A 25,610-nucleotide genomic window follows, 5' to 3' on the forward strand; every position below is an offset into this window, starting at 1 on the left:
TACAAAAGCCCTCCCTAAAAGTGCTAACTGGAGCCATCTACAGCATTAACAAAAAGAACTTTCCAGATCACATCCATCTAAAAGGATCTCCCTCAAAACTGAGATGGGAAGGCAAGGAACAAACATCTTTTGATACCAGATATTGTAATTTTAACACTCAGCATTTCTGGCATTACACTAATGCCATACAATTTTGTTGGTTCCAACTACTAGTCATTATTAGTTTAATAATAGTTGATATTAGTTTTTCCACATTACTTGGTAACACAACTTGCAGAAAATTAACGTGTAACACTGAACACAAATAATGAATTTAGTAATTCTATACATGATACTTTAATATTTTATCTGTTGGAAGAACCCACTGGAAAACTGTTGGTAATATGATCATCGTCTTCTAGGAAGCCAGGGATTACTATTAATCTAAAAAAATTAAAATTTTATAGTATCCAAATTAGTGAACAAACCAGTAATATACTTATTAAAACAGATGTATTATTATAAAATATCACTCACCATCCCCAGCAGGAAGTCCTCGCTCCTTTTTTTCATCACATTTGTTGCATTCACTGAAGTAAAGCAGCAGGAACATATCCAAGAGTACCCAAATCAAGGAGGTGGCTAGGACCACCTTGCAATATGCAAATTTTCTCATGGCACTTAAGTCAAATGCAAAATTTTAAAATATATATATATAAATATACAAAGATCATGAAAATTATTCCAATCCAGTTTCATCAGAAATCACGTTCATAACCTATAGAGACAAAAAGAAAAAAAGATTAACTTAAAAATATCAGAACCTTAAAAATGAACTGTAAGATTAATTTAACATGCATATGAAATTTTACTATTCAGAATAAGTTTAAAAATCAGACTTAAAAAATACTTGTAAAATACATAAAAATTAATAGTATCAAGAACGTATACAAATAACTCCTACAAATAAACATACAACAATCCAAAAGAAAAATGGGTAAAGGATATAAACAAGCACTTTGCAGAAAGGAAACCTGAATAGCCAATAAATGTGAAAAAGCACTAAATTAAGTATAATTGGGAAAATGCAAATTAAAACAATAGTGAGCTACTACTGTATCATACCCATCAAACATAAAGGGTTTAACTCCCTTCTATTCAACTGCTATATTAAAAATGCTAAGCCATTAATTGCCACAGGAGTTTAAGAAACCAGCGATTCCCAGTCCCATTTCGACCACTCACATTCAGTTCCCAGGTCCCAAGGAGCAATAGGAGTTCTCCTAGTTTTGTACCACAGCAGTTTATTGGGCTAATTCTTATCTCTCACCCATTGAATCCCATTCTAAAAACACCAAATGGTCACCAGCCATTCAGAAACACTCAGGGAAAGTATAATGGAGAAGAAAAGAGGATCATAAGATCTGAGACCTAATCCTGGCTCTGACAGTAATTTTACAGACTTCCTGATCTTTAGTTTCTGTTCCCCCACCCGTGCCCCTCAATCTGTTCAAATATCATGAGAAAATGACTGGAAAACTGTCACCAAATTTGGCAAGTCATCTGGGACGGTCTGACTAGTAACAGTTCTGCTACATAAGGAGCTCATCTTGGGGAGCTCTAGAGCAGACTGAGGGACCTCAGAGAGGTCGGGAGTCATTCTGATGAACAGCAGATACGGAAGCTCAAAGGCCTGTGTCATTGCTGACCAGGAGGGACACAAGCCAAGTGCATTTAGATCAAGTGGACTGAGGAAACACACACTTTGCACGTGTGCCTCACAATGAAAGCCAAATGAGCAGATGCTCTGAGAGACTGCGTTGATGGGCAACACAGCAGCTTCTCAAAGGGCACCTTCAGGTTCCATGGTGGGCAGCAGAGGTATTTACCCGAACAGTTCAGGCCAGGCCAGAGAGTTTATCTTTGAAAAAGATATAATACTTCTTGCCTGCTTCTCGAGGTTGCTAGACAGCAACCTGAAAAGCAACCCCCAAAAATCCTAAATGATACTTATAAAGTATTATTTGTGCTCTGTTCTCTGTGACTTTTGCTCTCTTGCCTATATTCCTCTTTTCATCAAACCAACATTTCCTGACTCCACAGTGAACAGGGATGTCTGTTACTGTTGTGTTCTTGCCTCAAAATTGTACTTAACTCAATATTTGATATCGTGTCACATGCAGTGAGCAACTACTGATGACTATGGTAACCACGGTGAGGGGAGGACCAAAAACATTACAGTGCACAGCCTCATGAAGCAGTAGTTCTCTCCAGAAAAGCTAGATAGATATAAATTTATATTTTGAGCTAATTTCCATGAAAAGCTACCTCTTTTGGTCCCTGGCAAAGGAAACAATCTGACCGCTTAGTACAGTATCTGAAATCCAAAAGTAACTTTATGTTCTTGAAAACCTGATTTTTTTTTTTTAATGCTTACAGCCCAGATTACTTCTATGCAAATCTCCATTACTTTGTATTCATTCCTATTTAATTTTTCCAAGGCAGCACAATTAGATTCAAAAGTTGAAGATGAAGTTCAGTGGGTATGTATGTGTTTGGAAGAAGGAATATGGAGGAAGCAGGAGGTGTAGGCAGAAAGGAAGATAAAGGAGAGGCAAAAAGTCTTCCAGACCTTGGGTTAGGCAACGTTTCCTTAGATAGAACAAAACAAAACAAAAAGCACAAATCGTAAGACTGATTAAATGGACTTCACAATTATAATCTTCTTCAAAAGACAGTTAAGAAAATAAAAAAACAAGTCACAGATTGGGAAAAAATACTTAAAAATTACATATCTGATAAATGACTTGTATCCAGAATATATAAAGAACTCTCAAAATACAATTTAAAAAAACCCAATCCAATAAAAGAGGCAAAAAGTTTGAATGGTCTTGTCACCAAAAAAGCGATACAGATGGCAAATGAACACATGAAAAGTTGCTCAACATCATTAGCTTTTAGGGAACTGCTATTTGAGACCACAACGAAACACCACTATGTGCCAATCTATACGGCTAAAGGGAAAAAGAAAAATACCAAGTGCTAGCTAGGATTTGTGGCAACTGGAACTGTAATATGTTGCCAGTGGAAATGCAAAATGGTACAGTCCCTCTGGAAAACAAGTTTGGCAGTTTCTTTCTACAAGAATCTGCAATTCCATTCTTAGCTATTTACTTAAGAGAAAGGAAAACATATGTCTACACAAAGATCTGTACACAAATCTTTATAGGAGCTTAATCATAACCATTAAAATCTGGAATCCAAATGTCCATCACCTCGTGAATGGATAAACAAACTGTAGTACACTAAACAGTGAAATACGAATCCAGCAACAAAAAAGAACTCTTGATATATATGCAATAATATGGATGAATATAAAAAGCATTAGGCTAAGTGAAAGTAGCCACAAAAATGCTGTGTACCGTACACTGCATGATTCCACTTATGGGGCAATCTGGCAAAGGCAAAACTATGGGGACAGAAATCAATGAGTGGTTACCAGGGGCTGTGGAGGAAGGAGAGAACTGCCCAGAAAGGAGAGTGAAGGAACCTGTGATCATGAAAACATTCCATATCTTGCTTGTGATGGTGGTCAGACGACTATGTCCGTTTGTCCAAACTTATAAAACTATAGCTAAAAGGGTGAGTTTCTGTGAATTCAACCTCAATCCCCTTAAAAATAGATAAATATGGGGAAATACTTCAAAGAAACAATGTCGATTTTAGAAGGTGACAAATGGTGTACATTTCCTCAAATGAAACATACCAGAATTTATCTTGGAAGTCACTTAAAGCTCAGAGTTTTTGTCCCAACAATAGGTTAAAACCTTCCATTTGAAATGCATTTGACTGCCTTATTTTATTTTATTTTTTTAAAGATTTTATTTATTTATTTGACAGAGAGAGAGAGAGACAGCGAGAGAGGGAACACAAGCAGGGGGGATCGGAAGAGGGAGAAGCAGGCTTCCCGCAGAGCAGGGAGCCCGATGCGGGGCTCGATCCCAGGACTCTGGGATCATGACCTGAGCCGAAGGCAGACACTTAACGACTGAGCCACCCAGGTGCCCCACTGCCTTATTTTAAAAGTTATAAAATCAGAATTTATGTGAAATTATAGTGATCAATTCTATCAGTAAACTTTTGATCCTACCCTACATATCATACTGTCAAGTTCCTCCCAAGACTGATCAGCATCTTCTAGGGCTAAATAATTATTTTCTCCTACCCCTCATACTTCTAACCAAGGCTCTCCGGAAATTTCAAGCCTAAGAAGACAGCTCAACAGTCAGTACCTTTAGGAGAAAATGGAAGCTTCATTACCTTGGACCTAAAGCTTTAGACTTCTGGGTACATTACAGTGCTTATCTCCCCTCTCACAAGAACACGGTACCCTTGGCTCCTAGGATCACTTAACTCTGCATCGTATGACACAACAGAGGTAGGAGAGACAGGACGTTTCTATAGATCTATTCATTTATTTAATTTTTTTTAATTTTTTTATTGTTATGTTAATCCCCATACATTACATCATTAGTTTTAGATATAGTGTTCCATGATTCATTGTTTGTGCATAACACCCAGTGCTCCATGCAGAACGTGCCCTCCTCAATACCATCACCAGGCTAACCCATCCTCCCAACCCCCTCCCCTCTAGAACCCTCAGTTTGTTTTTCAGAGTCCATTGTCTCTCATGGTTCTTCTCCCCCTCCGATTTCCCCCCCTTCATTCTTCCCCTCCTGCTACATTCTTCTTCTTCTTTTTTTCTTTCTTAACATATATTGCATTATTTGTTTCAGAGGTACATAGATCTATTCATTTAATCTGTAGCTGGAACTTCTGCCAAAAAAACTAAAAGACTTAAAAATACGATAATCCTCCTCTAACACAGTAAGGAGAGGCTAAATTATTTATTATATTTTCTGTTTACTCTATTTCTCAATCAGAACCATAATCAGTCATATTCATTCACTTATTAATTTGTTCAATGCACACAAACTCAGTAAATACAGGGAATGTGTCAAATGCACGGAATAAAAAAATGAACAGAATGCACACCCCTTGCCCTTATGAAATTTAGAGTTGGCTCCAGGAAAGCAGGGATTAGTCAAACAGTCACATATACATAAAATTTCACTGGTGATAATTGTTTGGAAGGGAGGTACACAGCAATATAAACATCTGTATTACAAAGATCGAACTTTGTCAAAAAGGCTTCCCTGAGGAAACCATGATTTGAGGGGAAAATAAGCATCGGGGGCAGTGAGTAGCAAGGGCTCTGTAGCAGGAAGGAGCCCAACACTGAAAGGTCAGGGGATCCAAGACAAAAGAAGAGGAAACTGTGACGTGAGATAAAACTGGAGCTAGATAAGAGTGGGCAGATTCAAGAGGTATTCAGGGACAAACTCAACGGGATGCAAGGACAAATTAGATGGGGGAAAGAGGAGGAAATCCTAGCTTATACCCCTGGGTGCAGAGTGGTGCCAGTCATAGAAACAGGGACCAATAAAAGAGGACAAATTTTTGGAAGGAAGAAGCAAGATGGGAAGAAACTTAAGTTTGACTTTGGACATGTTAAGTATCAGGTAACCCTGACACCTTCAAGAAGAGATACTAACCACAGCTAAGGATACAAAAGTTTGGGGCCCAAAGGAGGGGTCTAAGGTAAAGATATACGAACAGAAGCCCTTGCTCCTATGCAATGTTGCTGGGGCAGACAGACTTTAAAAAATCAATATACAAAACAATTTTTGTGGAGTGTAATTTCCCTCCTAGCATGGAGCTGGATTTGGTGACTTGCTTCTAATCAACAGAATATGGTGGAAGTAATGGTGTGCGATTTCAAGGCCAGTCATAAAACACACGTCCTCCTAGCTTTCTCTCAGCTCACACTCTGGGGAAAGCCAGCACCAATGTCAGAAGGATACTTAAGCATCCTTATAAAAAGGTCCACATGGTAAGAAACTGAAGCCTCCTACCAACAAGCAGTACTATCATGCCAGGTATGGAAATGAACCCCTTTGGAAGCAGTCCCAATCAACCCTTCAGATGGCTGAAGCTCCTGCTGACATTTTGACTGCAATATCCAGAAAGATCCTGAATCAACACCGCCCTGCTAAAGGGCTCCTGCATTCCTGACCCAAAGAAAATACAAGATAAAAAATGTCTATTGTTTGAAGCCATTAACTTTGGAGGTAATTCATCAATATTCATCAATATAAGATTTCAACAACAAAAAAGGCCTAGAAAGAAAATTCTTTAACCTACAGTAAAGATATTTAATGATAGGACTTGTTGACTTGTCATGCATTTCTGTAACATAAGATGACTTATGCATCCTTCAATTTGACATCATACTAGAGTCTAAGCAATAAGATAAGAAAAGGAATAAGGATGACGGGGAGAAAAAGAGACAAAATTATCTGCAGACAGCATGATTTCTAAACAGAAACTCTAAAAGAAATCAATAGATAAACTATTAGAGCTAATTCATGACTTCATCAAGGTTGCTGAATACAAGGGGCGCCTGGGTGGCTCAGTCGGTTAAGCATCTGCCTTTGGCTCAGGTCATGATCTCAGGGTCCCGGGATCAAGCCCCACATTGGGCTCCCTGCTCAGCAGGAAGCCTGCTTCTCCCTCTCCCACTCCCCCTGCTTGTGTTCCCTCTCTCGCTGTGTCTCTGTCAAATAAATAAAATCTAACAACAACAAAAAAAGTAAACAGTACTGGGTCATCCTGATAATAATTTAAGGACAAAACTTTCCCAGCTCCTCAAAGGCAACTTCTATTCCAAACTTACCATTCTCTCTTTTCCTGACAGTTTTACCTTGCTGGTATCCTTAGCAATGCCTTCTTTACATTTGTCTGTTTCTAAACTACTTATAAATGGAAAAATCTGTCTTGCTTCTTTTCTTTAATACCGAGTTCCTGAGACCCATCCATATGTTGCATGCAGTTACAGTCAATTAGTTTTCACTACTGAATAGTATTCCACTGGCTTAGCATACCACAGTTTATCCATTTTACGCTTAATAGACATGTGGTTCTTTCTAGGTTTCTATCATTACAAACAGTACTGTTATGAACATTCCTAAACATGTTTCCTGGCACACACGTGTAGGAGTAGTGGGTGCAGGGCAGGGGTGGTAAACCTCTGCAAAGGGCAAGATGGTAAATATTTTAGGTTTTGCAAGACAGAAGATCTGCAGTGTAAGCATTCAACCCTGGTACTATACCACCAAACAGCCATAAATGACACACAAACAAGTAAGTGTGACAGTATTCCAACAGAACTTTATTTATGGACACTGAAATTTGAATTTCATGTAATTTCCACATTACAAATTACACAATTTTTTTTTATTTCACAATTTAAATATGTTAAAAACCTTTTTTAACTCATGAATTTTCACACCAACCCCTGATCTAGAGTACACACATAAGGGTATTAGGTCATAGGGTATGCATATTTTCAATATGACTAAACACGACCAATTTGTTTTCCCAGGTGGTTGAAGCAAAACAGTAAGCAAAATGAGAGCTCTGGGTGTGTTATATCCCTGGCAACACTTATTGATGTCAGACTTTCTTATTTTTTGACAATCTGGTGAGTGTGTAGTTGGCATCTTAACGTAGTTTTAATCTGCATTTCCCCACTGTCTCTGACATTACTGGTCATTCCATTTCCTCTTCTCTAATGTGCCTATGAAGTCTAGCCCATTATTCTATTCAGTGGGTTGTTCTGTCTTTTTCCAATTAGTTTGTAAAGATTTTTGTGCAGTCTGGACTCTAATCTTGTGTTGGCTACATGAACTCCAAGAATTTTTTCCCAGTTTATAGCTTGTCTTCTTAATAAGAGGTATCTTTTGTGGTTTACATTTTCTATGTCTTAAGAAATTCTCTAGGGGCGCCTGGGTGGCTCAGTCGTTAAGCCTTCAGCTCAGGTCATGATCTCAGGGTCCTGGGATCGAGCCCGGCATCAGGCTCCCTGCTCAGCGGGACGCCTGCTTCTCCCTCTCCCACTCCCCCTGCTTGTGTTCCCTCTCTCACTGTCTCTCTGTCAAATAAACAAATAAAAATCTTTAAAAAAAAAAAAAAATTCTCTATCTAGAGATCATTAAAAATAATGTTCTGGGGCGCCTGGGTGGCTCAGTCGTTAAGCGTCTGCCTTCGGCTCGGGTCATGGTCCCAGGGTCCTGGGATCGAGCCCCGCATCAGGCTCCCTGCTCCGCGGGAAGCCTGCTTCTCCCTCTCCCACTCCCCCTGCTTGTGTTCCCGCTCTCTCTGTGTCTCTCTCTGTCAAATAAATAAAATCTTTAAAAAAAAAAAAAAATAATAATGTTCTAATGTCTAAAAATTCTTAAGTTTTACCTTTCAAGTTTAAGTAGAGATTCAATGTCACTTTCTTCTACGTGGATAACCAATTGTCCTGCCACAATGTGTAGAAAGTTCCTCTTACTAAAGATGTGCATGCAATGCAAACTTTGTCATAAACCAGGTTTCCAGCGTTCTATGTTCTGTTCCACTGGTCCATCTACCCTTACACCACATTGCTGTCTCACTTAGAGCTTTATAATAATTCTTGATATACACTAAAGAAGTCTTCTCACCTTGCACTACTTCTTGAGGAGGGTCTTGGCTACTTTTGACCAACTGATCTTCCTTAGGTATAACAACCATAATTACTAAAACTGATATTCCACCTACTGAAACAAGAAATCTAGTAGTTAAAAGTTTACATGTCTATGGTGGAACAATTCTACTGTTAGGATTAAATTAAATTAAAAAATGACACAAGTCATAGAAAAGAAGTTGGTGATGAGGAGTTCAAGTCAAGAGCCATTTAAAAGAAAAATTCCAGGGGCACCTGGGTGGCTCAGTCGGTTAAACATCCGCCCCTTGGTTTCAGCTCAGGTCATGATCTCAGTACCTGAGCCTGGCGTGGGGCTCTGCGTTCACCAGGGAGTCTGCTTGTCCCTTTCCCTCCCCTGACTTGCGCGCATTCTCTCTCCCTCCCTCTCTAAAATATATTTTTTTAAATGCTTAAAAAAATAAAGGAAAAATTCTGAAAATGTCTTACAAAATGACATCATTATTAAAGTTAATGTACAGCACCTTTTATGTCTACTATATTGTTAAAAAAAAAAAAGTTTCAGTATTTTAGAGTCACAGTTCATTCCATTCTATCTGGATATGTACTGAGTCTTGACCAACTACATTCCTGATACCAGGTCAGGTACCATAGATGGTACAAGCCTGAAGGCAATGATCCACACCATGGAAGCCCTTATCACACAGTTAAACACCAATCTAAGAGACACACCATTCACATTACAAAAAGAAACATCAACTCAAGAAACCTGGCAGGAAAAAGACATACAGATAGGGAAGTTTCTATATAGTTTTTATCAGAAGGCAGTATAAGATATTGAACTTTTCCGCAACAAGGTTTTCTTTTTTTTTTTAAGATTTTATTTATTTGACAGAGAGAGAGCACAAGCAGGGGGAGTGGCAGGCAGAGGGAGAAGCAGACTCCCCACGGAGCAGGGAGCCCGATGCGGGGCTCAATGCAGGGCTCCATCAGAGGACCCTGGGATCATGACCGAGCTGAAGGCAGTCGCTTAACCAACTGAGCCATCCAGGCGCCCCTGTCATTCTATTTTGTTCTAAAGAACCCTGTAACTGCAGGACCCATACCTGTGGGTTCTTACTAAAAAGAAACTCCATGGTCAAGTAAGTTAGGGAAATGTTATAGACTCTATATGCCCTGGGAGATTCATACTGCATATTACTGCCCTATAGGTTCTGTGAAGTTCTGCAATAAAGAAACATATCTAACTTCATTAACTCAGAACTTCTCATTTTCCAGCATGGAACTTTCCCCATCTACTTTGTCTTTTTTGCATAACACAATACAGGTTTCAAATAGCAATAGATAAAGTAATAAAGATTGGTTTCAAATCCTGGAATCAACCAATTTTTAAACAATGGGTTATTCTTTTTCTGCAGAACTGGTGTTTCTACGCATCTGCAAATTCCATAAAAAAGAAATCCTATTGGGGCGCCTGGGTGGCTCAGTTGGTTGAGCGACTGCCTTCGGCTCAGGTCATGATCCTGGAGTCCCGGGATCGAGTCCCGCATCGGGCTCCCTGCTCGGCAGGGAGTCTGCTTCTCCCTCTGACCCTCCCCCGTCTCATGTGCTCTCTCTCATTCTCTCTCTCTCAAATAAATAAAATCTTTAAAAAAAAAATAAAAAAAAAAAAAGAAATCCTATTGTGTTCACAAGGAAGATCTTCATAAAGTGGAGGTTAATTTTGTAATATCTTAACTGTTTATAGTTCATATTTCTGCACTATTCTTTAACATATATAACACACATAGTTGTGGACAAAAATGGTAAATTCAGAAATCACCACTATACAAATTCTTAAAAGAAAATAATCTAAAAGTGAAAAGAATTCTAAAAGAAGTGAAATTTAGCAACTATATTTACTATTTTTTTTCTAAGTTTAGAATGTCATATTCTAAAAAATGTATCAGCATTAAATGTTACATTCAACAACACAATAGGATGCTGTAAGGAAAGAGTTAACACAGCAGGTCTGTTTTACTCAGGCCTTGCTAATCTGTGGGGGATGCCTAGAGCCATGGTAATGACCCCTGGCCAAACTCTGAGAACTAAACTCCTGGAATGTTCACAGTCACTGGGTAAGGATTTTAGAGGCAGTGGGTCAGGATGTATCAGGCTGTCAGCATTGTTTAAAGTAAGCATCAAGATTTATGATGTGCACCTGGTATCTGGTCAGGGTCCTAAGTTTTAGTCACCAGGGCTGGCCACAGAAAATCACGTCCATGTGATCCGCATAGAGGAAAGACATGGAACGTTTGTGTCTTATCTTCCTAGCATTCGCCTGTACGTAGCTTTTCCCTGCTGTTCCTGTACTGCACCCTTTGCTGTAATAAACCCTAGCCATGAGTACAACATTATGTTAAGTTGGGGGAGTCCAGCAAATCAAAACTAATCGGCAGTCATGGGACCCCCTCCCCCCCAAAACAAACACCATTAAAGCATTTGGTTTGCCATAATACCTACTTCTAAATGCTAAATGATCATAATCACAATCTGCTTAAATGAATAAACCAATGTACAGGATAAAAGTTAACACAGCAGGCACAAGATTACTATCCCTAGAAAGGCCTGTTTGTAAGGTGGCCCTTGACTGGCATCTGATAACTTAAATGATAAACAATTCCCTACACTAATACAAAACTTACCTTAAAGGATAAGTGTGCCTAACTGTGCCTAATCTATTTGTACAAATAATATGGTTTGTGCAAAACACCAGATTTCTTTCTGGGAGACTGAATTTTGGTACATGCTAGGCAGAGGGTGCCATCATGATCAGCCCCAATAAAAACACTGGCACTGAGTCTAATGAGTGTCCCCAGCTGGTAACACTTCACATGTGTTATCACAATTCATTGCTAGAGTACATCGTGTGTGACTCCACTGGGAGAGGTTCTTGGAAGCTTGTGCCTGGTTTCTTCCAGACTTCACCCCATGCACTTTTCCCTTTGCCAACTGCTTTGTATCCTTTCACTGTAAGAAGTCTTAGCTGTTGTTATGACTATATGCTGAATCCTGTGAGTCCTCCTAGCCAAACACTAAACCTGGGGTGGCTGTGGGAACCCCCAAAACAATCAGCATATTAAAAGAGAAGTGAGTATCTATTAAGCCAAATGCTGAAATTCAAATCTGGGTTCAAATTTCAATTCCAACACTTGCTAAGCAATCCTAGCAATGTTACTCTTTATTTGCACAAACCTGGGGCTCTTCATTCCTTTGAGGATAACATGTCCACCGTACAGTCCCATTTCACTAAATTAAATGAGGTAATGCACATCACTTATATGTCATAGCACACAGTAAATATTAAGTAGTATTTCTAGAGGTACTTTCTTAGACAAAACAAAAAATCAGGAACTTTTATATTTGTACTGATGCAATGATTATTCAAATGGCCATGCAGAGTACTGCAAAAAGAAGCTCAGAGGTAAACTTGAACTCTGAATCTTCAACACTGATTCTCTGAGTGATTTCCAGCCCACATGACAGGATTACTGGGTGAGCTCAACCAGGTTAAACCCCATACAATAAGAGCCTTTTTATTCCTAAACTTGATATTCATCTAGTCTTCAAACTGACCACCTTAAGGAAATATGAATGCACTAATTAATTAGTACTGGGACTATGCTAGATGGTTACATTTCTCAAATAACTGAATCTGCATTTTAGTATAAGCCATTCACTTATGTATATATGAGGCATAAAGTCCAATCAACATAAGTGTGAAACCTCCATAGCTGTAGGAGCAAGCCCCAGGGAAAAGAGAAGTGCAAACCTGAAGTCATTCACTCCCAGCTATCAACTTACCCCAAAGTGGTTTTTCAAATGAATTCATATCCCAAATCCACATGTCCCACATTTCCTGTTGAAAAATAAATTTCCTAAAATCAGATTATTACAGAATAACTCTATCCTCCCCCCTTACTACTTCAGCCACCTTATTCCACTGGACTTTAAGTCAGCCATACCAGAGGGCAAAACCCATGTCTTATTTAGCTCCAATGCTGAGCATGGGCACATAATAGGTATTTCCCCAAACCTTGCACATAATAGGTGTTCAGTTAATGTCTAGTACATGAATAAAATGTTACTGAGCTCCAATATCAAGCTCAGTGGAAATACTATAAAAGTATCATTCCTCCTCTTAGAAATCTATCAGAATATTAACTTTCCAGGTGGGAAGGCTGAAGACACAGAGATAGCACCTGCAGCAGGTACTGTTTATTATTTATTCTTTTTTAAAGATTTTACTTATTTATTTGAGAGAGAGAGATAGCAAGAGAGAGCACGAGTGGGGAGAAGGAATGGGAAGCAGTCTACCTGCTAACCGAATGAGCCACCCAGGTGCCCCGGTACTGCTTATTTCTTATCCCCCCCACACCCTGTTTTACTCCATTAGAACCCCAACTGAATTCAACTGATCATTCTCTGCTAGACTACCTATTCTTTATTCATTCAAGCTAGCCATGGCTGTTCTATTCCTCTTCCTGGTGCAAGTGACCAAATCTCAACCAACAGGACCTGAGGGGAAAACTGTTGGGTGCATTTAGGAAAAGTTATGTTCTCTCAGAGGTGCTGAAGGAGAAATTATATTTATAATGGCGGAACTATTTATGTCTGGGGGCAGAAGGCATATGGGAAATATCTACACCTTCCTCTCAAATTTTACTGTAAATCTAAAATTGCTCTAAAAAAAAAAGTCTTTTAAAAAAAATTAAAGCATGAAAGACTTACACACAGAAAGGTGAAACAGCTTATACTGGAGTAACCCTCCCACAGACAATAATTATAAACTCTGGCCAAAATGTAAAAACCACTACTGAAAAGTACTGGATAGGTGAGATAGGTGATGGTGATTACGGAGGGCCCTTGTGATGAGCACCAGGTGTTGTATGGAAGTGCTGAATCACTGTACTGTACACCAGAAACTAATATTACACTATATGTCAAGTAAATGGAATTCAAATAAAAACTTAAAAAAAAAAATTAGAGAATCACTGGATAGCAACCAAAAGACAGAAAAGAGAAGGCAACCCTTGAAACAGGGGAACTATATTAGGTGAGATTTGCTTTTTAATGGCTGCTTGCCTGAGGGCAGAGACCACCTCGCATTGTGTAGAGCAGGTGAAACTCAAGAAGTCACACTCTCCTTAGCTTGTGGCATCAAAGGATGAAGGCTGGGGCTAGCAGAGCAACTGGAAAGTAAGGAAGAAAATCCTACATATATTTATATATGTAAACTCCACCACAATCCTTAGCTGAGCCTGGAGCACACAACACAGGAGACTCCAGAGGCCCCAAAGAAAAGCAACAGCTAAAATGGCTGAAAGAACTGAGCAAGCGATCAGGTGTTGCCCAGTGCAGGAGAAACAGTTTGGAATTTAAGTCCAGCCAGTTAACTGCCTGCTAGAACAACAAAGAATCAACACTCTTTCGGAGAAAACAGAATTATGAGGCACAAAAACATATTTACAACATTCAGTATACAATAAAAAAATTACTAGACATGAAAATAAACAAGAAAATGTGACTATGGTTAAAAAAAAAAAAAAAAAAAGGCAGTCAATATACTCTGGACACAAGATTATCCAGATGCTGGCATTAGTTGACAAGGGCTATAAAGCAGCTACTATCAATGTGTTCAAGAACTTAATAAAGGAAGAAAAGTAACTCATCAGATAAATACTAAGTATAAAAAGGAACAATACAGGACCATGCAGAACACAAAAATACAAAGTCTGAAATGTAGAATTCACTTGACAGGCTCAACAGCACATTAGAGGGCAAGAGAATACAGGCGTATCTTGAAGATACTGTGGTTTCAGTTCCAGACCACCATAATAAAGTAAATATTGTAATAAAGTGACTAATTTTTTGTTTCACAGTACATATAAAAGTTGTTTACATTATAGTTTATTAAGATGTGATAGCATTGTGTCTAAAAAAACTAACATACATACCTTAAAAAAATACTTCATTGCTAAAAAAATGCTAACCATTATCTGAGCTTTCAGAGCCATAACCATTTTGCTGATGAAAGGTCTTGCCTCTACATTGATGGCTATTGACTGATCAGGGTGGTGGATGCTGAAGGTTGGGGTGGCTGTGGCAATTTTTTTTTTTTTAAGATTTATTTATTTATTTATTTGACAGAGAGACAGCGAGAGCAGGAACACATGTGGGGGAATGGGAGAGGGAGAAGCAGGCTTCCCACCGAGCAGGGAGCCAGATGTGAGGCTCGATCCCAGGACCCTGAGATCATGACCTGAGCCGAAGGCAGACGCTTAATGACTGAGCCACCCAGGCGCCCTGGCAATTTCTTAAAATAAGACAATGAAATTTGCTACATCAACTGACTCTTCCTTTCATGAACAACTTCTCTGTAGCATGCTAGGCTGTTTGACAGCATTTTACCCACAGCAGAACTTCTTTCAAAATTAGAGTCAATTGGGGCACGCCTGGGTGGCTCAGTCGGTTAGGTGCCTGCCTTCGGCTTGGATCATGATCTTGGGGTCCTGGGATTGAGCCCCGTGTCAGGCTCCCTGCTCAGCAGGGAGTCAGCTTCTCCCTCTCCCTCTGCCCCTCTAACCCCCTTCCCTACTTGTGCTCTCTGCTCTCTCTCAAATAAATAAAATCTTGAAGAAAAAAAAAAACAAAATTAGAGTCAATTTTCTCAAATTCTACCGCTGCTTGATCAACTAAATTTATATGATACTGTAAATCTTCTGTTGTCATTTCAACAATTTTCACCAGGAGTAGATGCCATCTCACGAAACCACTTTTCTTTGCTCATCACAAGAAACAACTCCTCATCTGTGCAAATTTTATGAGTGTGCAGCAATTCAGTCACTTCCTCAGGCTCTACTAATTCTAGTTCTCTTGCTATTTCCACCACATCTGCAGTTACTTCCTCCACTGATGTCTTGAACCCCTCAAAGTCATCCATGAGGGCTGGAATCAACTTCTTCCAGAGTCCCGTTAATGTTGGTATTTCAACCTCTTCCTAGGAATCACGTATGTTCTTCATAGCATCTAGAATCCTTTCCAGAAGGTATTCAACTGACTTTGCCCAGATCCATCAGAGGAATCATTATCTACAGCAGCTATAGCCTTACAAAACATATTTCTTAAATAACAAGACTTAAAAGTTAAAAATACTCCTTGACCCATGAGCTGAAGAATGGATACTGTTAGCAGACATGGAAACAAGGTTAATCTCATTGTGGTATCTCCATCAGAGCTCTGGGGTGACCAGGTCCATTGTCAATGAGCAGTAATATATTCAAAGGCATTTTTTTTTTTCCCTGAGCTGTAGGTCTCAACAATGGGCTTAAAATATTCAGTAAACCATGTTGTAAACAGATGTGCTGTCATTCAAGCTTTGTTGTTCCATTTCTAGAGAAAAGGCACAGCATTTAGCATAACTCTTGAGACCTCGGATTTTCAGAATGGTCAATGAGCACTGGTTTCAACCTAAAGTCACCAGGGGCATTAGCCCCTAACAAGAGAGTCAGCCTGTCCTCTGAAGCTTTGGAACCAGGCATTGACCTCTCCTGTCTAGCTATGAAAGTCCTAGATGGCATTTTCATCCAACAGAAGGCATTTTGTCTATACTGAAAATCTGTTATTTAGTGTAGCCACCTTCATTAATTACCTTGGCTGGATCCTCTGGCTAAGTTGTTGCAGCTTCTACATGAGCACTTGCTGCTTCACCTTGCACTTTTATGTTACAGAGATGGCTTCCTTCCTCAAACCTCGTGAACCACCTTCTGCTAGCTTCAGACTTCAGACTTTTCTTCTGCAGCTTCCTCACCTCTCTCAACCTTCCTGGAATTGAAGAGAGTTAGGGGCTTGCTCTGGATTAGGCTTTGACTTAAGGGAATGCTGTGGCTGGTTTGATCTTCTATTCATACCACTAAAACTTCCTGCATTATCAGTAATAAGGCTGTTTGACTTTCTTATCATTCTTCACTGGAGTAGCACTTTTAATTTCCTTCAAGCACTTTTCTTTTACATTCGTAACTTGGCTGGCAGATTACACCTAGCTTTCAGCCTATCTCAGTTTCAACATGCCTTCCTCATTCAGCTTAAATCATTTCTAGCTTTTGATTTAAAGTAAGAGACATGCAACTCCTCCTTTTACTTGAACAATGAGAGGCCACTGTAGGGTTAGAATTGGCCTAATTTCAATATTTTTGTGTCTCGGTGATTAGGGACGCCCGAGGAGAGGGGGAGGAGAAGGGGAATGGTCGGTAGTTGAAGCAGTCAGAACACATATAACATTTACCAATTAAGTTCACCATCTTACATGAACACAGTTTGTGGCACCCCAAAACAACTGCAATAGTAACATCAAAGCTCACTGATCAAAGGTCACCATCACAAACATAATAATGAAAAAGTTTGAAATATTACAAGAATTACCAAAATATGACACAGGGACACAAAGTGAGTAAACACCATCGGAAAATGATGTCAACAGACTTGCTCAACGCAGGGTTGCCACAAACCTTCAATTTGTAAAAAACACGGTATCTGCAAAGTGCAATAAAATGAGGTATGGCTGTAAAGGGTCAGTCAATTTAAAGATACACCAAAAGCAAGTATCCAATCTGAAGATCTGAAAGAAAAATTTTTTAATGAACAGAAAGCCTCAGTGAGTTAGGGTACAGTATCATAAAGTTTAACATATGTGAACTCAAAGTCCCAAAAGGAGAAAATTATACAAAAATTATATTATTATACAGAAAGGTATATGCAAAAATAACAGCTGAAAACGTCCACGATTTGGAGAAAACGTAAGATCGTAAATCTAAGTCCAGTGAACCCTAAGCAAGATAAATACAAAGAAAATCCCAACTAGAGTGCATCATATACAAAGTGCTAAACACTAAAGATACCAAGAATAACCTGAAAGCAGCCAGAGGAAAAAAGACATACTATATACAGAGAAAAAGAAGTGGTTGACTTCTCATTACATGAAACAATTTTCAGGTCAAGAGAAGCCAAAACAACTCATCTCTTTGCAGACCTGCACTACAAGCCATGCTAAAGAAAGTTCTCCAGGCAGAGGGAAATGACACCAGATCTGTAAGGAGAAATGAAGAACAGAAGCAATGGTAAATGTAGGAGTAAACATAAAAGCCTGATTTTTCCCTCTTTTTTTTTTTTTTCCCAATTTTATTTAGGGACACCTGCGTGGCTCAGTCGGTTAAGCGGCTGCCTTCGGCTCAGGTCATGATCTCGGGGGGTCCTGGTATCGAGTCCCACATCAGGCTCCCTGCTCCGCAGGAAGCCTGCTTCTCCCTCTGCCTGCCCCTCCCCCTGCTTGTGTGTTCACACTCTCTCACTGACAAATAAACAAAATCTTAAAAAAAAAAGATTTTATTTATTTGACAGAGAGAGTACACTAGGTACAGAGCACAACGCTTAACCACTTAACTGACTGAGCCACCCAGGCGCTTTTCCCTCCTGCTTTCTTAAAAGACATATGGCTGATTAAATTAAAAATTCTAACTTTGTACTGCATTAATTTCTTAATATGAAGACGTAATATATGAAAAAATTAGAGCAAAAAATAGAGGTGGGAGTTAAGTGGAACTACATAGTTGCCAGGGACTTATATTTTATGTGAAATAGTACAACCTAGCACCCACTCATGATACTTACAACAAAAAGAAAAGAAATCCCAGGAGACTGAAATTACTGAAATTAAGAATAAACTTTGTTAGCCTGATAAGGATATCTCCCCCAAATTTACAGTAAACAAAACAGTTTCTGGTAAAGTGTTGGAAGCATTCTCTTTAAAGTTAATAAAAAGATAAAAATATATTTTATTACTTCTTCCTGTCAACAATGTACTAGAAATCCTACCCAGAAGAGTAAAACAAGAAAATGAAACAAAAGATTTAAGAATTGGAAAGAAGAAAAACAAAAAAAGAAAATGGTAGAAAAATCCAAAACAATAAAGACAATGAGAACTAATGAGAACTTTTAGCAAGGTTGCTGGATACAAGTTCAACATGCAAAATTTGATAAATTCTTATTGCCAATAACTAGAAAATTGCTTTAAAAGATCTTTAAAAAATAAATAGCATGCTCAAATATGGATGGTTTATCAAAGAAATAAATTCTCTCAATATTAATCTATATACTTAATACAGTTCCAATCAAAATCTCAATATAATTTTTTTTTAATTTATTTATTTGACAGAAAGACAGCGAGAGAGGGAACACAAGCAAGGGTAGTGGGAGAGGGAGAAGCAGGCTTCCCGCTGAGCAAGGAGCCCGATGTGGGAATCGATCCCAGGACCCCGGGATCATGACCTGAGCCGAAGGCAGTTGCTTAACCAACTGAGCCACCCAAGTACCCCCTCAATATAATTTTTTTTTATAGAACTTTAAAACCAGGCTAAAATCACATGGAAGAACAAAGCCATGAAAGCCAATAAAATCTTGAACAGGGTCAAAGAACTCTGTCTACCACATATCAAGCTACAGTAATTAAGTCAGTGTGATACATGGGCAGAGATAGATTAAAGAACCAATAAAACAGAATGGAGAGTCCAGAATCGGACCACATGAATATGCAAACCTGATATACAACAGAGGTGGCACTACAAATCAGTGTGAAAAAGACGGGCTGTTTAATAAATGTTCATCCACATGTAAAAATGAAATAGAACTCCTACCTCACACCATACAAAAGAACAATTCCAGGTGAATTAAAGATTTAAGGATATATGTTCTAAAACTTTAAAATAAAATATAGGCAAATATCTTCATATCTTTGGGTAAGGAAGAATTTCTTAATACTCAAAAAGCACAAACCATAAAAGGAAAAAGTAATTTCCACTACATGAAAATTAATTTTTTTAAAAAAGATTTTATTTATTTATTTGACACACAGAGAGACAGCACAAGCAGGGGGAGCAGCAGAGGGAGAGGGAGAAGCAAGCTCCCCACTGAGCAGGGAACCCAACGTGGGGCTCCATCCCAGGGCCCCTGGGATCATGACCTGAGCCACTCAGGTGTCCCGAAAATCAATTTTTTAAATATAACCAAAGATGTCATCATGGACAGTCAAATGATAAACCAACATCTAGGGGGAAATAATCCAGAAAAGATTAATATCAGACTGTATTAAAAACTTTTCCAACTCAAACAACACTCAAGTGAAAAATGGCATGGTAATGGACAAATCAGAGGCAAGGAAACGTATATAGCCAATGAATATATGAAAATACGCTCAACTTCAATAGTATGCAGGAAAATGAATTTGACCTCATCAAACTGGCAAAACACAAGTGTTAGGAATAAAGAAATGTGACACTCATACAATGTTGTTCCAAGTGTAATAATTTGGCACATCCACTTTGGAGAGCAATCCAGCAATATCTAGAATAGCTGAAGAAAACACTACCCCATTATTCAGTAATTCCACTTCAGGTACATACCCTGGAAAAACTCTCACACATGTGTATAAGGAGACATGCATAAAGACGACAGCATTGTTTATAATGGGGGAGAAAAAAAGGTAACAACCTAGATGTACAGCAAGAGGAAAATGGATAAATAAACCATGTAACAGAATAATATACAGGCAGTTAAAATTAAACTAGAACTACATGCATCAATATGGGTAAACGCTGCTGAATGTAAAAAAGCAATATATGCAGGATATGTGTAGTATGTTCCATTTATATACAGTTTTAAAGCATATTAAAATAAGACATTATTCACAGACACAAACATATATTGTAAAGACCGAATAATGTGCAGGAATATAATATACCAAATTCACATTATGGATATTTCTGAGAAGGGAGGGAAGGGCTTCAATAATACTGGAATTTTTTTTATATAAAAGATCTAAATTGTGGCAGGCTGCTACAATTTAGTTTCTCACCAAATTCCTATTTTCCTCTTTGGTCTTACAAATCAAACTGCTCTATTTCTAAGAGTGGCAATTTACACATCTTGGCCTGCACAGCAGATTAAGGTAGCCAATAAGATAAATCAGAAATCACTGGGTTGGGCCATGGGAAACATACTGAAAGGGTAAGGACTTCACGGGGACATAGGCCCTTTGCCCTTACTCCTTCCTTTTTCCTCCTGTCTGGGATAAGAACACGACGGATGGAGCTGCAAGGACCTTCTCAGCAACCATGAGATGACCTTGAGAAAGAGAGCCAGAAGCTAAGCACTGCAAAGCAGAAAGATAGAAGATGGCCAGTCTTGATGACCACACAGCTGCCATGTCCCGAGAGGAAGAAAGTCCTCTTTAAAGCACCTTTTCGGGGGGTGGGGGAAGAAGAGGTGTAGAGATCTTTTAAATATAGCCAAACCTAATGCTAACTGACACAGAAGAAAATAGGGGGAAAAATGTTAACATAAGACATAGGAAAAAGGCAGACTCTGCTACTGTACTTTTCTGTTATGTTTTTAATTTTTTATTAAAAAAATCTTTCACTTCCCAGATTTGAAACAGAGATTCTCAAATGTTAACCACAGACAACTGCTGGCCCACAGATCAAGAAAAAATACACAGGCAACACATATACTTTGTGAGGTGGCCAACCAGAGTGGATAAAGAATTCACTAGAACAGGCCAAGCACACTTGGAGAGCGCAGACAGCTACTACAGCACTGCCACCAGCACAGCTACGGCCCCGTCTGGACGACAAACAATCCCACAGTCTCCTGGCTCCCGGCTGGGGATGAGAAAAACCAAAAACAATTTGCAGACTAAATGGAAATCTCTGTTGTCATTCCCTTTCCCTATTTTTCCTTCTCCATGCATTCCCCAGAGCTCAGTGCCATAGTTTTCTGCCTCCACAACTGGATCATCTGAGCAAAAATATCACAAGACAACAGTACCTTCAGATGAAATGTAGTTGTCTTTTACAATTGTAAACAGGAAGGTTCCTCTGAGAACTACTTCACCTAAAACACTATCTGATGTTACTTGGATATTAACTCAAGTGACCTTCTGGGATCTAAAAGGTTTTAAAATTTGCTCAACAGACCAGATGAAAACACAAGTTTGAAATGAAGGTAGGTTTTAGATTTGGGCCCAAGATAATGGTCTAAAATAGTAAGCTACCATGTGAAAAAGAACAAAAGAAACAACAAAAACTCTTGCTTACTTACTGGCCTGTTACAGAAAGATAATGATCTCGTCAGTCATGATTTATCACAGGTACCACGCAGTGCAAAACATACTCTTCATCTTTCTTTCGGTAGTCAGCAATATGGTGGTACATTCGTTTTTGTGGATTTTTTTTTCCTAATTTGATTTCTCACTTATTTGGTTTCTCCCTAATGCCACTTAATTTCGTTTCTTAGCTTATAACGTTAGTGGTTGTTCTGCATTCTCTCCTGCTGATTTTACTCACTTTCTGGCCCCTTGCCTTTTGTTTCTGTGAATAGCTATTCTCTGCCTCACTCCCTCAATTTGGTTTTCCTCTAGTCTCAGATGGCTTCTGCACTGATACTGAGATCCACACTAGGCCCTATCATCCCAAGAGCCTTTTCCTGGAATTTTTTTTAGCCCTTTGCGGACAGATGATAGGATTTGCTTCCTGATCTCAGAACCAAAACAAAACAAAACAAAAAAACAAAAAACCACTGTGATCGGGATGTTTACATTTAAGAATGTAATAGAAAGCTAACAGGAAAATTACTGAAAAAAAAAATCCCTGAAAGAATCCTGCTATATTCACATCAATAACTCAAAACATTTCTTCTGCATTTTTTTTCAATTCCACTGAATTCTCAAAATTGTATTCTGCTAAACCTCTGAATACTTGGGTTCTCTCTCCTTCCTACTTACACTAAACAGTTGCACATGTTTTTCTTTATTACTAATAAAAATGTAACTAAAAGATAATTTTTTCTGCAGATGACCTTTTTCCACTTCAGATTTAGAGAATTTAAGATTGGGTTCACACACGAGCAGATTTTTTTCAAACACACATACTACGTTACAACCTGGATTTAGCTTCCTTCTTATCACTATAAACTCAAGAGGAATAACTAAAACGGTTAAGATACATTTAAACATTATCAAAGAGCATATACTTTTTAATGAATATAAAAGAATTTTACAGCTTTAATGAGAAGCACTAACAGCACCGCGGAACAGTTAAATTTAACTGTAACTCAGTTTTGCATTTTGCTGCGCTGTTAAGTGTAGTACTGCCTTATATACACGAAGTGTCTGTTACCAAAAAAAGAACAGCAAAGCAGTCTTAAAGGAGAAGATGAAAGCTTTACCTGATACAGCAAAGTTTATGGTTTCATGATAAACTTATCTTGAGGGAGAGTTATTTTAAAAGGAACAAAGGAGAAAGGGAGAGAAATAATAAAAACTAGGTATTGTTCTATTTCTTCATAGATGAGTTGCTTTTGTTTCATAAAAACCAAATGTAACGTGTGGATTTGACTTTTTTTTTTTTTTAAAGATTTTTATTTATTTATTTGACAGAGAGATAGAGCCAGAGAGCACAGATGGAGAGAATGGCAGAGGGAGAGGGAGAAGCAGGCTCCCCACTTGAGCAGGGAGCCTGATGCGGGGCTCGATCCCAGGACCGCGGGATCATGACCTGAGCTGAAGGCAGACCCTTAACCATCTGAGCCACCCAGGCGCCCCTGGATTTGACTTTTGAATCTATAAACCAACTCGGACATTTTAGGGACCATCGGGGGAAATCTGACTACACACTGGGTATTAGATGATACTAAGGAATTATTGTTAATTTTATTGGGAATAACAACAGCATTATGGCTAGATGTGAAAAAAATGTTCTCATTTTTGAAAGATCCACACTAAAGAATGTTAGAGGTAAAATGACATGATGTCTTGTGTTACTTTAAAATACTTGGGGCTTGGGGGTCAGGGGTGGAGGGGATGGAGAGGTGAAGCATGTGTTGCAAATCTTAACCTTTGCTGAATATCGAAGATGGAGACAGGTTTAAGGGGGTTCGTTTTACTATTTCTTCTACTTTTATATATGTTAGAATTTTTTCAAATACAAAGAAATAACTTTTAAGTTTGCTCCAGATAGCTAAAAGCTAAGTTGGGATTATGAATGGATTTAACATCCTACTCTGGCAGGCCAAATAATTGCAAACATTAGTGTTTTGTGATTCACTTAACTTCAATTTAATAACACCACTTACCATATGCCAAGCATTTCACCAGACCCGGGAGAGCAAAGAAGAATTAGACAGTGTCCCTGTCCTTAGGGACACAACAGTCACCATGAATACCTGTGACAAAGGATTCCAGGTGGCCTGGAGGGCATGGAGAACAGGAGCCACAGACAGAAGACCGAGAGGAAAAATGTCAGACCACTTGCAATGTCCCATACACATTACATACAGGTATCACTGCTGCCCAAATGGGAGAGGAACCACTCATGAAGCTCTGTTTGTCTTCACACAAGACTCCACCCCAAGCATAAATGAATCCGAGTCTGTGGGTATAGGGTTCCTCTACAGATGACTGTGTACGAGAAAATGTTAGCCTAACAACAAACCTTTCAAGTGGGTTTTATATTCATGTTTCAGCTGAGGAAGCTGAAGAGTCATAGGTTTTAGGAGTGAGCAGAACATGCACATTTGAAGAACAGAAAGGTCTAAGAGGTAGGAGAAGAATCTGGAGAGTGGCACATAAAACCAAAAAAGAATCAAGTTCTCAGAAAGGCGTTCTCCAGAAGGCTAACTGCTACAGAGGAAAGTTAAGTGACACTGGAAGCTGTATTTGTCAATATTTAGCAAGCTTCAGTGAGTTGGGTGATTTAAACATGACACTAAAAAACATCAGAGGCGGCACCCGGATGGTGGCTCAGTCGGTTAAGCATCTGCCTTTGGCTCAGGTCATGATCCTGGGGTCCCGAGATCACCCCTAGATAGGCTCCCTGCTCAGAGGGGAGCCTGCTTCCCCCTCTCCGTCTGCCCCTCCCCTCTGCTCATGTGCTCTCTCTCTCAAATAAAGAAATCTTTATTTAAAAAAAATTATAAAAATAAAAAACATCAGAGGGGGCACCTGGGTGGCTCACTCTGTTAAGCAGCCAACTCTTGGTTTCAGCTCATGATCTTGGGCTTGTGCTCCTGCTCAGCAAGGAGTCTGAAGATTCCCTCCCTCTGCCCCTTCCCCCATTCATGTACGCTCTCTCTCTAAAATAAATAAATAAATATTTAAAAAAAAATAAAAAACAAAAAACATCAGAGGGTCTCATAAACTGTGCTAGGTAAAGAAATCAAACATTACTCAAGACTTCAGGATATTTCAAGCTTTACTACTAGGCCCCTTAGCCATATGCTATGGAAGGCTGGATAAAAAAATATCTAGAGTTCCTAAAGCTAGAAAGGCTATTCTTTCCTTTCATGAGGACAGAAGTTAAAGAAGGAGAGGGAAAGCACAACAATGGTTACTTCGCACTTACTGAGTGCTGGGCGTGTTCAGAGGCACTCTGGAACATAACCCTCCCAGCAAGCGGTGAGCTAGGTACTGTTACCTAGTGAGCTCATCACCTCACAAGTAAGAAAACTGACACTTTACAAGGTTTGGTAATTTGGCCAAAGTCACACAGACTTTGTCAAGACCAGAATTCAAAATTAGTCAAATCCCAGTAATCGTGGTAAAACCCATAAATCTGCACCCTTTATAGTCTACCTCCAGACTTACATAAATGGAATCACACTACAATGTATTCTTTTGCTACCTTTTTACTCCAACATGTTTTTAAGATTTGTCCACACTGCTGTATCAATAGTTCATTAACTTTTGTTAATAGTTCACCAACTCTTCTTTGGTGCCACAGAGCAGGAGTTGGAAGACTGCTATTTTTATAAACAAAATTTTATGGGAACACAACCACACCCATTCTATTTCTTTACGAATGGTTTATGGCTGCTTTGGCACCACCATGGCAAAGCTAAGTACCGCACCAACTGACTATATGGCCTGCAAAGCCTACAATATTCACTGCGTGGAACTTCA

The 25,610-nt window shown here is 39.0% G+C and overlaps 2 protein-coding genes across 5 annotated transcripts in view; one reads left to right on the top strand and one right to left on the bottom strand.

Moving 5' to 3' along the window:
- Nucleotides 1–25,610, top strand: part of LOC118533873 (zinc finger and SCAN domain-containing protein 30) — a 508,183-nt gene that overhangs the window by 217,411 nt on the left and 265,162 nt on the right. The window lies entirely within an intron of this gene.
- Nucleotides 1–25,610, bottom strand: part of GALNT1 (polypeptide N-acetylgalactosaminyltransferase 1) — a 124,730-nt gene that overhangs the window by 66,005 nt on the left and 33,115 nt on the right. For 2 of the 4 annotated variants that reach the window (XM_078060427.1, XM_078060426.1), the window contains exon 2: nucleotides 517–757. In XM_078060427.1, the coding sequence (XP_077916553.1) occupies nucleotides 517–655 (139 nt within the window). In that variant the 5' untranslated portion in view covers nucleotides 656–757. Of the gene's footprint in view, nucleotides 1–516; nucleotides 758–12,409; nucleotides 12,465–16,256; nucleotides 16,276–25,610 lie in introns of those variants that run through there. The other 2 variants (XM_078060425.1, XM_078060424.1) reach the window with 2 other exon arrangements.

Source organism: Halichoerus grypus, chromosome 13 (assembly GCF_964656455.1).
Source record: "Halichoerus grypus chromosome 13, mHalGry1.hap1.1, whole genome shotgun sequence".
NCBI classification, from domain to species: Eukaryota; Metazoa; Chordata; class Mammalia; order Carnivora; family Phocidae; genus Halichoerus; species Halichoerus grypus.